The following is a 13,403-nucleotide window of genomic DNA, read 5'->3' on the forward strand; positions in this document are numbered from 1 at the left end:
TTGGGTTATATTGGCAACTGAAGTGAAAATAAGAGTTATATCAAAAGTCCCAGACTCTACATTTGAAATTAGAATTACTTGTATGTTTATTTCATGATGAGAGTGACTGAATCAATGACATGGCTATTAGCTAAATAAAAAAAAGTAAATGTTGATAAACAATTCGAGGAGATAAAAATAGGACCAACAGTTCCAGGGGGACATGGGAGAGAGGGAAGTGGGGGAAATGAAGTGATGAGCCAACAAACCCAGGGACAAGGGAACAAGTGATCCAAAATCGACGACACAGAAAGCCTGGTGGGGTTTGATCAAGTGCAATGTAGCTGAGAGGAATTACTGAAAGCCAAATGAAGATCGAAGATGATAGTGGGACAAGAGGAAAGCAAAAGGAAGTAGAGGAAAGAACTAGGAGGCAAAGGGCATTCATAAAGGTCTAAATACAGGCACGTACATATATAAATATATTTATATATAATGATAAATATATTTATATATAATGATAGGGACATAGATCTATGTACATATATTTATATGTTAAGTATTAAGGTAGCAGAATTTACTAATTTAGGCATTAAAATTAGGTTATACACCAATTTTTAAAATAATAATGATCACCTTCTAACTACTAAGTAAGTAATATACTTATCATATATATATGAGGGAATTTCAAACTTTTCATGGGAAAAATGGAATTTAAAAAAAAGGAAATTTTCCACAATTTTTTTTGAAGTCCCCTTATATTGTCTGTCATCCCTCCCTGATATAAAAGTCATGAAAACTGGTATTCTTTGTCTCTTTCTGCTAATAGAAAACTCAAAGAAAGAAAGAAACAAACGCACTACCATTGAGTGGATTTACAGTGACAGTGCCTTCTTAGGGTTCCCAAGACTGTAAATCTTCATGGGAGCAGCAGCCACCTCTTTCTCCTGCTGAGTCCCTGCTGGGTTCCAACTGCTGACACTGTAGTTTGCGATCTAACACACCTCTAGGGTGCCTTCCACTAGGCTCTCGAAATTATGTATGTTTAACAAATGAACTATTTACTAATTTCTCAACTCACCGCCATTGAGTCCATTCTAGAACTATAGGATATAATGATCCTATAGGACAGGGAGAACTCTAGGACATAGTGATCCTATAGGACAAGGTGAGTTCCCAAGTCTGTAACTCTTTATGGGAGTAGAAACCCACAGAATTTACTTTTAGGTATTAAAAATTAGAAGTAACATAGCAGATACAAGTAGGTAATTTGGAGTTAAAGTATCCTAAAGGTTTATTTGCGTATGGGCTTCTTTAGTATGCATATGAAAATTTTATGCATATTAAAAATGAAAACAAAAGAAATTGAATTAGTAACATAGAAACAAGTTGAAATGGTAAAAGGGAAATGCTAAACCTGTATAATTTTAAAATGGCATAATTGAACTTAAGGGAAAAAAGCAAGTTAATGCATATCAAGAATTGCAATACATGTAATTGAAGTATACTCACCTATACCAGTCAAATAAGAAGAAAAGTAAATAACTCAGCACTATATTCTTTACAGAAAACAGACCTGAAACAAGGAAAATGAGAAGCAGTTGAAAAAGTAAATTTTTTGCTAAATATAGTAACAACAAAATCTGATAAGCAATAATACCAGAGGAGAAAGAACAGTGAGATACAATTACTATATGAACTGGCATGTTTGGTAAAGTGGTATATTGGAATACTGGCTCCAGTTCTACAATTCTAATTCTACTGCCACAAGTGGATTTCAATGATAAAAACCCAAATTATAAAAAGCTTCTGCACTGAGTTTTCAACTCATAGTGACACTATATGGGAGAAAGACTGGGTTTTCAACTCTTATTAATAGTCAGGGTGCAGTATAGCACCGGTGAAACATACAACTTTCCTCTAGTTCTTTAAAGCTTCTTCCCTCTCTCCCCCATTATCATGATCCCAATTCTACCTTACAAATCCAGAGGATGTACAGTGGTACAGATAGGAACTGGAAACACAGGGAATCCAGGATAGATAAATCCCAAGAGTAGAGATACCAGCAAGGTAAGGGGAAGATGGGGGAAAAGGGGAAACCGATAATCTACAGGGGAACAGACAACAAAGTGGGTAAAGGGAGACATCGAACAGTGTAAGACATGGAAAAATAATAATTTATAAATTACCAAGGGTTCGTGAGGGAGGGGGAAAATGAGGAGCTGATACCAAGGGCTCAAGTAGAAAACAAATGTTTTGAGAAAGAAAATGAGGACAACAAATGTACAAATGTGCTTGACACAATGGATGGATGGACTGTGATAAGACTTGTATGAACCCTCAATAAAATGATTTATAAAACAAACAAAACAGTCTTGGAAATTCATAGAGGCAGCTCTACGTGGTCTACAGTCACTGTAAGTCAGTATCGACTTGATGGCACTGAGTTTTGAAGTGACCTTATGTAGGGTTTCAGAGACAAATCTTTATTGGAACGGCTTTATCATTTTTCAGCAGTGACTTGTTTGAATTTCCCACCTCTTGGTTAGCAGCCCACACCTCCACCAGGATCCAGGCTCACCCCGAATTAACATTATAAACTCATACTCTGTCATATAATTTGGCCCTGCCTTCCTACTGTGAATGTAGCAATGCCCCACTTAGTGACATTCAACTTAGACACATGACGTGTTTGGGCCAACGGAGTACAAGGGGCAGAGATTGTAAGGACATGTGCAAGTTCTGTTTTGTGCTCCTGGGCTTTGGTGATCCACCATGAGAAGATCATGCAGGAGCAACCACTGTCCCTTTTAGCCTGGGCCCCAGGAGTGACACATGAGCATATCTCAACTCATCCTATAAAGAATACAAGCTATAAGTTAATGAGAGAATAATGAGCCTGGAGAGAAGGCTAAGAAGGAGTGGAGAACAGGGGAGGAGAACCACGAGGCAGCAAATACAGACATGCTTGTGAAGAGTTTACCAACAAGGTCAAATGCTACAGAGATGAACTCCACATGATTATCACACCCTAGCTCCCCAAGCTCGGCGTTCTTTCTCTCTCGCACATGCCACCACACGTTTCATGACCATATGATTAATAAGTGTAAGTCCAAATACACTTAGCATCCCCCACCCTATAATTCATGATTACTGACACTATCCTACACATCCAGTTACACATATATCACGACCTCTCAAACCATCACAAGTACTCACGCCTTCTCTTTCTCACACACACACACACACACACACACACACACCACTCTCATCTGGAACAACTAATCATACATGTCACCAATCACATATGTCAAATCAGTCTTGCCTCACGATCTGGTCTCCGTCTGTCTGTCACACACACACACACACACAATTATCATCTGGAACAACAAATCATACATATCACCACAATCACACATGCCAGATCACTCTGTCTCACGGTCTTTTCTGTCAATCTGTCTCTCTCTCACACACACACAATTATCATCTGGAACCACAAATCATACATATCACCACAATCACACATGCCAGATCACTCTGTCTCACGGTCTTTTCTGTCAATCTGTCTCACACACTCACACACACACACACACACACAAACACACACACCATCATCTGGAACAAGTATTCATACATATCACCACAATCACATATGCCAGATCAGTCTGTCTCACGGTCTTTTCTGTCAATCTGTCTCTCTCACACACACACACACCACTATCATCTGGAACAAGTATTCATACATATCACCACAATCACATATGCCAGATCAGTCTGTCTCACGGTGTCTGTCTCTCCCTCCCTCCAGTTTCTGGCTCCGACAACTCCCACCACTCTTCAAGCAGCGACACTCACACTGACACCCCTCCTCCGCCGCCAGGTTCCCCAAAGCCGTTCCTCTCTAAGTCTAGCGGCTTCGCTCCGGGTCCCGCCCGCGGCGGCCCCACTGCGGGGGCCCCACCTCAGGCGCCCTTCTCCCCGCGCGGCTGGTCACCGGCGGGAAGCGCCTGCGGCACGCCGCCCCCGGGAGGAGGGCGAAGAAGGCGAACGGTGGGTGCCCGAGGCCAACCGCCGCCCACGCAGACGCTCGCGCCGCACCTCCGCCGCTCGCCGAGGTTGAGCGCAGCCGGGAACGACATCTCCCAGAAGGGCTCGCGGCTAGACCCCACTTCCGGTCGGGCGGGAAGCCGTGTGGACCCGGAGGTCCGCGAACAAGGTCCACTCCCGACCCCCACCCCCAGCCCCCCGCGCGCGGGCCGTAAACGCAGACCGGATGTGACGCTGGTGGCGCCCGAACCGACGTTGGGGGTGGGCCCGATTGGCCGGCCGCAGGCACGCACGCTACGCACGCACGCACGCCATTGGTCAACGGGGGCCTCGCGGGGCACCACGTTTCCCAGGACCACGTGGCGGGCTCTGTTCCTAGGAAGCCTGACTGGATGGTTTGATTCTAAGGCGACAGATCCGATGGGCCCCCCAGGGGACCGTTCACCTCTGCAGGGTCTAATCTGTAAGACCTGAGGTGAGGAGCCCCGAGGGTGGGGCGGGCCTGGGGCGTGGGTTCTAGAACCTGTGACCACCGAGCGGCCTGAAAAGGGGGAGGTGGTGAGATGGTGTCGGGAGACACTGTGGGAGATTGTTGTCACCGCTGTCATGTATTGATAGGAGATACTGATAAGAAACTAATTTTTATGGGCCCTGAGGGCACTATCAGAGCCCTAGTGATGGATTGGCCTGCGTTCATCATGGCTGGCAGTTCAAGACCACTAGCAGCTCCAGGGGAGAAAAACTGGGCTATCAATTCCTAAATTACAATTTAGGAAACCCACAGGGGGTCGCTTAGAATGTATGATTGCGACACTGAGGAGTGCTTGAGACTATGGGGTTGTCACTCACTGTGCCCTATCGTGGGTGTGTGGTTGCCATTGACCATGTGTGGTTGTGGCTTTATGTGACTTGGCCTATATGTGGCACAGAGGTTAAAGTGGGCGGCTGCTAACAGAAATGTCAATGGTTTGATCCACCCGCCACTCCAGCCATTCCATGGGAGAAAGGTGGGCTCTTGTACAGATGTGCAGCCATGGAATTCCTGTGGAGCAATTGCACTCTGTCTCAGAGGCTTGCTTGTCAGAGTAACCAACCTCTGACCATCGTGGGCGGTCCACAGGTGCAATTGTATGGCTTCTAATAATATTAAGATCATAGGAAAGTCATAGAAGATAAGAGAAAAAGTAAAATAAAGGAGTCAGACACATTTCATGGTAGCATGCTTACCTCCTGGACGGCCATGATCCCAACTGCCAAGTCCCACCAGAGAGTGGGAGGAGAGAGGTAATATATTTCTGACCAGGGCTTATATAAAATCAGTGCAAGCCGCCCGGATTACAGGTGATCACATATGTCATAGAAAGTGATTGTATGATAGGCAATACAGCAATGGGAAGGGAATGATCTAGGGGTGTGCATGCAATAGGAAGGGGAGGGACATGTGACAAGATGGGCCTATCCTAGATTCAAGATGGCAGCCTAACCTTGATCATCCTTGAATGGGCTTAGACTTTTCTCTGGACTCTCCAGCAAAGCAATCACAGCCTTATCAGTAGGGTGTGAGCCCCACCTGAGAGATAAACAATAGTGTCTCATTGCACTGGATGGCTGATGCCTTCAGGGAAATAACTTCTAAGTAGCTTGCTTCCAAGTGTGTTACAATCATTTACCATGCGATCCTAGGTCTAACATATCTCTGGGGGAGACAAACTTGGGAAAAGGCCTTTTTCATCTCACACTTGCTGTGAGTTGGAATCTACTCGTTGGGCAGTCGGCTTGATTTGGATTTGGTGGAGATTCTGTCAACTGTGCTGTGGGGCACAAGTATAGATCAACTGGGTCAGGGCTAGAATAGGCTGTGGAAAACCAAAGTTTGAGGTCGGCCTAAGTTTCGGTTTCTCGGAAAGGGCCTAAGGTTCAGTTTCAGGTTCCTGGAACAGATGTAAACCACCGCCTGATGTAGCCTGACCCACGCTGACCCATGGGACACAGTGTCCAATAGGAGACCACCCACTGTCGGCAGACCAATCGGGAGGACACACGTGACCCTACTGGCCAGTCACTGCTGGACAAGACTGGCACCAGAAATATTCTCCAATAAATTTAAAGAATAATAACCCTGGACTGCCCCTTGCCCCCTAGCCCTATAAAAGCCTGGAGAACAAAGAACTCAGGGCTGATCCCCTTTGGATGCTGGGTCTCCGCTGCACTGGACAGTGGAGGGAGGAAGCCCTAGCTCGAGCTAGAAAAATAAACTCCTTTTGCCATTTTTGCATCTCAACTGGTCGTAATTCTTCCGTGTGCCCAAGGTGAGCTCGCATTCCATTCCCCAATCTAACAGTGCGATTTTGACTAAAGACTTCTAGTTTTGAAGATGTGATCCAATTCTTGTTCTAACTAGCAGTGACCTCAGCCTCACCCTATGATGCTGGGATTTGGGCAAGCTGCTTAATGGTCCTATGATCTTCGTTCCTGGTGTTGGTGAGTGATAGGGGCACGGCTGGGATTATCGGTGACCAGACCCATTTGGATACCAAGAAAAACACAGTAATTTTCTTCTCCCCTAGTTCTACCCTTCTCTAAGTAAGGTTCCCAGGAGAAGAAGGCAAGAGCGCACCATGAATGCATTAGAAACAGTGTCCAAGGTGTGTTGGAGTGTGTCTCTACTCTCTTTCTTCTGAAAATTCGTGCTTAATAAGGATGGGTAATTTAATTATAACCGAAACTGTTGTGGCATCAGTTTTGATTCATAATAAGCCCAGTGTGTGAGAGGAGAGTTGTATTCCATAGGGTTTTCAGTATCCATATTATTTTGGAAGTAGATCACCCACCCTTTTTTCCACTGTGCCTCACAGGGGATTCAGTCTCTTAACCTTCTCATTAATAGCTGAGCGCTTAACCATTTGTTCCCCCAGGAACTCATTTGATTCTGAGTCCTTAAAACATTCATTTATTTAGAAAATGACTACACTTCACTGCATAGAGTTCTTGTCTTCTCAAATGCAATATTTTTAAAGAAAAACATGATTATTTTAGAGATTTTGAAAATAAAGAATTGCCATGAAAAAAAAAAAGATAAAATTTAACTGTTAATGGCCATTGTATGGCCGGATCAATGCCAGGCTGGTTCCTAGCAGCAAGTGACCTTGGATCTCCCCCCACCCATGTGGAGCTGACCAGAACTGGCTGAAACATCTAGCAGCAAGTGGCCTTGAATCTCCCACACACACCTGTGGAGCTGACCTGTCAGCAGCTTTGCCAGTTTTTTCCTTTTACTCACGGCCCATTTTGTTCATGGCCTTTTTGGCTCAGTGCCCACTTTGCTCTCTACCCTCCACTCTGCACTCAGCACGGCCCATTTGGCTCAGTGCCTGCCTTGTTCTCAGCCCACCACTCTGCACCCGGCACGAATACACCCGGAACCAGGGAGACTCCTTAAATTCCAGAAACCCGGACATACCTGTCCATATATAAGCATCACCCCTGTAGCCTGCAGTGTGACTCCTCCGGCCCAGACACTGTGGACCGTGGGACTTCGCCCAGGCTGGGTCTTTCTCCCTAATAAAGCCTGTTTGCTCTAATTCGACTGATTTGGTCTCAAGCACCTCTCGACTTCCTTACAGCCATTTGGTTCCATTTTTCAAAAATCAAATTAGACACCACTATTTTATAGCACACCTTTTTGTGGGATCCAGTCCCACATCCAGATGGGTGCTAAGGGGGTAGTTGTGTATTTAGGGGTAAATTAGACATGAGACAAGGCATGCTCACCAATTGTGAAGGAGACTGGAACCAGAATGAGGGAATAATGTATTCTCTCCCAGCCTGACACAATCTCAGGCATGCAAGCCACAGTGACCACATTCTTAACAGGAAGGGGTTGTACTAGACTCTAATAATTAGAGGGATACACATAACAGGAAGGGGACCGGCTAGAGGTGTACATGAAACAGGAAGGGGAGGTACTAGAGGCATGCACGTGACAGGAAGGCACATCTGTAACTAGATGGGTGGGTTCTAGGGTCAAATGGCAGCCTAACCTTGGGTGCCCTGAGCTCTTCTTCAGGAAAACAGTCTGATCCTTATCAGGAGGGAGTGGGCCCTACCTAGCAGGGACAGACAATAGGTCTGATTGCCCTTGAAGGCAGACAACCTTCCAGCAAGTAGTCTTCAAGCAGTTAAGCTTCAAGCCTATATAGTAGTAACCACATGCTTGTTAGCAACTTTATTGGGGCGGGTGGGGGGGGGGAGTTTTATAAATATTCTCCCGTATCATCAAATGACCTTTGCAAATAACTTTCATTAAGATAAATATTATTTATTTGTATGAAGGGGGTGTGGTTTGTATTTTTTCTTATATAGCATAGCGTATACATAAAAGTATGTGTAAATTTAACAAATACTATAAAGGAAACTTTCTAAATGACAAACTGAGATCAATAGTGTTGTAGTCACTCTAGGAAAAGCTTAAACAGCCTTGACAAGAGTGAAGCCATTTTGAGCTGGAAGAAGCCATTATGAACTATAAATGAATTAGGTGTAAATGAACTAGCTGATGTTAGGGAGGCAGGCTGTGCTGACAAGTGCAATGGAATGTACCAAAGGAAATGCATGTTCAGAAGGCTTGGAAGAATGACCAGAGCGATGATTATTCAACTGAGGGCAATTATTGTTTGACTAAGAATGGCTAACCACAATATCCTGCTTCTGTACTCTGCTTGCTTGCGAACCTGCACATTGCAACAGTATAAAAACCTTTGGAAAAGTAAATTGGACACCGCTCAGTCTCCTCTCGAGAGGGCTGATGGTCCCTGTGTAGGGAATAAAACTTTTCTTTTGTACTTGTTGGGGGTCTAGGTTGTTTTCTTTCTGGGAGCAACAGTGTCAGATTTAAAATGTTTGCCAAACGTGAAGGGTATATAATGATTTATACACACATACAACTGTGCACAAACACAGAGTCAATTCTCATTTGTAGCTTATAAAAAAACTCACTGCCGGCACTTCCGTTCTCTCCCTCTCTCCGTTTCTCTGCCACCCCGAGTGTGGTGGTGCTCCAACTTCATGTCATCTCATAAGACTTTCAGGATCAAGAGATTCCTGGCCAAGAAACAGAAGCAGAACCGGCCCAATCCCCAATGGATTCGAATGAAAACTGGTAATAAAGTCAGGTACAACTCCAAGAGAAGACATTGAAGAAGAACCAAGCTGGGGCTGTAAGGAGCCCCCTGAAGGGCAGCATGCATGGCCACATTTTCCCAGGCTCAAATTTTGTCCCCATCTGATGACTTGAACTTCTATTGGCAAATAATCTGGTTTATTCCTTGTTTTTTTGCTTCCTAATCAAGTTTAACAATAAATGATGTAAGGCTGTTAAAAAAAAACAACAAAACTCACTGCCATTCTGACTCAGTGACTTCCCCTTTGGGCTTCAGAGATTTAAATCTTTATGAGAGTAGACAATTTTATCTTCCTCCTGAGGGGTGGCTTGTGGGTTTGAACCATTGACCTTGTGGTTAGCAGTTCAGTGTGTCGCCCACTGAACCACTGGGGCTCCACATGCTTTATAAAATCACTTTATAAAGTCACCTAGAACACTTAATTAGTAAAACTCAACCTCCGGTCACAATATTTTTATCACATATAACTTTGTTTTTTGTGTTTCCCTTTAAAGGCATCTTACATGATATGTTTATGTTGTTGACTCATTAGCATTGAACTGCTGGCCAACAACAGTGTCTCGTGTCTAGTAGTGTTAGCTTACCTAATACACAATATTTTCTCAGTAAAGCACCTCTCAGCCTTCTTGTGTGTACGAACACTGGATAGTACTTTAGCATTATACTTGGGGTCATTTTAAAGCAGCGGGATCAATAAAACACAAAAAATGTGAACATTCACTATGGAAAGAATATTTGTTTAGTACGTATTGAGAAGGAAAAAAAGCATTGCCTTGTTCAACCTCAGCTGAAAAATTGTTTTGCTGTTCCACACATATCTGTACATGACTATGAAGAAAGCATTATAACTTTTGATCTGGGGGTTACAAATTAATTTCAGCCAGTAGGATTCTGTATTTGTACTTTTTTTTTACACTCTCTCTGGGGGCTCTTCAACAATATGGGCAGCAGGCACATCTTGTAGACAAAACCAGTGAAATTAGTGAGAGACTTAGGAAGGTATAAAATTAACATACAGAAATCAGTAGGCTCTGTTCATACAGACAACAGATGTGGAAGATTTTGGGGGATAAAAGCCTATTTTTAAAAGCTACCCAAATGGCGGAAGGACCTTGGACCTCTACTCAAGCACTCCCTCAATGCATGAATATTTTCTTCTATTAAATTGCCATTCTATGATGCTCATCCTCCTGACAACCGCTGAAGCCAACGTGGGTGAACAAGCAAATGTGGTGAAGAAAGCTGATGGTGCACGGCTATCAAAAGAGATAGTGTCTGGGGTCTTAAAGGCTTGAAGATAAACAAGTGGCCATCTAGCTCAGAAGCAACAAAGCCCACATGGAAGAACACACCAGCCTGTGTGATCTCGTGGTTCCGAAGGGATCAGTTATCAGGCATCAAAGAACTAAAAATCATATCATTGGGTGCACACCCCCATGATACAATCGCTGAGGACAAACGGGTTCATAAGCAAATGTGGCGAAGAAAGCTGATGGTGCCTGGCTATCAAAAGAGATAGTGTCTGGGGTCTTAAATGCTTGAAAGTAAACAAGCGGCCATCTAGTTCAGAAGCAATTTGTTGGAAGAAGCACACTAGCCTGTGCGATCATGAGGTGTCGAAGGGATCAGGTATAAGGCATCATCAGAAAACAAAAATCTTGCCATAGTGAATGAAGGAGGAAGTGCAGTGGAGACCCAAGGCCCATTTATGGGCCACTGGAGATCCCCTTGCAGAGGGGTTTAGGAGAGGAGATGAGTCAGTCAGGGTGCGATGTAGCATCGATGAAGAATACAGCTTTCCTCCAGTTCCTAAATGCTTCCTCCCCCCCCCACCTACTCCCACTATCATGATCCGAATTCTACCTTGCAAGTCTGGATAGAGCAGAGGATGTAAACTGGCGCAGATAGGAGCTGGAGGCACAGGGAATCCAGGGCGGATGATACCTCCAGGACCAGGGGTGTGAGGGGCGGTACTGGGAGGGTGAGTGGGTTGGAAAGAGAACCGATTACAAGGACCTACGTGTGACCTCCTCCCTGGGGGATGGACAACAGAAAAAGGTGTGAAGGGAGACTTCAGACAGGGCAAGATAGGACAAAATAATAATTTATAAATTATTAAGGGCTCATGAGGGTGGAGGAAAAAGAGGACTTGATGCAAAGGACTTAAGTGGAGAGAAAATGCTTTGAAAATGATGAGGACAAAAAATGTACAGATGTGCTTTACACAATTGAGGTATGTATGGATTCTGATAAGAGTTGTATGAGTCCCTAATAAAATGTTAAAGAATAATAAGAGGGAGGGGGAAAAAAAAGAGGACCTGATGCAAAGGGCTTAAGTGGAGAGCGAATGCTTTGAGAATGATTGGGGCGGGGAATGTATGGATGTGCTTTATACAATTAATGTATGTACATGTATGGATTGTGATAAGAGTTGTGTGAGTCCCTAATAAAATATAAAAAAAGAAAAAAAATGATGAGGGCAACAAATGTATAAGGGTGCTTTGCTCAATTGATGTATGTATGGATTGTGATAAGAGTTGTATGAGCCCCAATAAAAATATTTATTAATTTAAAATAATAATAATAAATCAATTTTCAATAAAATAAAATAATAAAAGCTACCCAAAATGTTGATATCTAGGAATAACCCCAGTAAGGTACATGCTTGTCTATTAGAAGATTTTACTATGTGCCAGGTATTAAGCTGGATACTTACTGGTTCATCTGATTTCTCTGTACACAAGAGATAAGCCATCTGCTTATATAATAGGATCCCAACCCCTTTAATTTGCTCACTAATCTCTATTTTCTTTAGAGTTCCCTCCCCACTCCTCTAATACCATCTTTTTCTTTTCTCCTTCCATGTGAACCCATGTTTGTTGTTTCAGGGGTTAATGATCAGGGAGGAATGGAATGCCTGGACTCTGGTCAGATGGATTTATACAGAGAAACAATGTAGGAGAATTGCAGTAAACTGATTTCAGCAGGTAAAGTTAACTGGCCCCCCAGTTATACCCCCAGGAACATCTCTTTCATTGTGAATTGCTTATTTCAAGTAACCAACTGAATTGAATTTTGGGTCCCTGTTCCCAAAGGAATGGTTTGAGTTGGAATGGAATGAGAGTTGTGAATGGGCAGCTTCAATGGGCTGTGACTCCAAAGGGCTTTCTCTCCTCCGTCTTTCTCTGGTCCTTCTTGTAGTGGCTGCTTTTCCTTGTTCTACCAGGGAGGGGAGGTCATATCCGGTATGACTTCCATAGTCCTATGTCTTTCTTGCAAGAAGGATTCTCCAATTCTACCCCAGCTGTGATCTCCTTATTAGGACAAGGAAGGTTGACAGAGGATCGAAGAGAGGCTTGCTGTGTTCAGGTAACTGAGGGATTGTCTGGCAGGAAGCAGGATGCTTAGGAAATCACACCTCTGAGATATGACCCAGAAGCTTCCCTCAAGGGCCCAAGACTTCTTCCATATGAGCTTTCTTGCTCCCCCCCAACTTACAGTTCAGCATAGCAAGTGCCTTCTTTCTTCATATCAAAGCCAATTATTCTATTCACATATTTTATTTTAGAAGCCTACTATTACCAAATCCAACTTTTACACATCAGTTTTCTTTTTAAATAGTCCAAATAAGTACTTTTTTTGGCCATTTATAGCCTTCCGATTTTTAATATGCTGCCTGTAAAATGTGCCCAATATCTGCTAGCCACAGCTAGGATAAACTGTAGTTGTGAAGACCCCAGGCTACGGCCGCCCTTCAGAACTCTCCGAGACTCAGTTTTGCTGCTGAGAGATGTTGCCTATAAACATAAAGCCTCCCACCCTTCGCTCCAGAGTTCTCTTGTCCTCTTCCCCTGCCATTGTTTGCTTGTGGATGCTCTCTTGGTGTAAGGGTTTGTCCCCATGTACAATACCTGGTAATACACCTGAAGTAACATCTTCTTCTTTATTAGACCTAAAATGCCTGAGGTACTTCTGACAGTTAACTCACTCCCTACTATGCAACACCAAGCTTCCTGCCATTGAGTCAATGCTGACTCATAGTAACTCCTTTTGGATTTTTGAGACTGTGACTATTTACAGGAGGAGAAAGTTGCTGCTGATGGTTTCGAACCACTGACCATTTAGGTCACAGACCAATGTGTAAACACTATCCCATCAGGGCTCCCTACTACCTACTATAGTATATCTTTGGACTGG

At 43.7% G+C, this 13,403-nt stretch overlaps 1 protein-coding gene across 1 annotated transcript in view; it reads right to left on the minus strand.

Moving 5' to 3' along the window:
• Positions 1 to 13,403, minus strand: part of LOC142431672 (uncharacterized) — a 107,856-nt gene that overhangs the window by 15,823 nt on the left and 78,630 nt on the right. Inside the window, exons 7-8 of the mRNA XM_075536685.1 lie at positions 4,078 to 4,320; positions 1,492 to 1,555 (exon numbers count right to left, since the gene is read on the minus strand). Coding sequence (XP_075392800.1) covers positions 1,492 to 1,555; positions 4,078 to 4,320 — 307 coding nt within the window. The remainder of the gene's footprint in view (positions 1 to 1,491; positions 1,556 to 4,077; positions 4,321 to 13,403) is intronic.

Source organism: Tenrec ecaudatus, chromosome 18, assembly GCF_050624435.1.
Source record: "Tenrec ecaudatus isolate mTenEca1 chromosome 18, mTenEca1.hap1, whole genome shotgun sequence".
Lineage (NCBI taxonomy): Eukaryota > Metazoa > Chordata > Mammalia > Afrosoricida > Tenrecidae > Tenrec > Tenrec ecaudatus.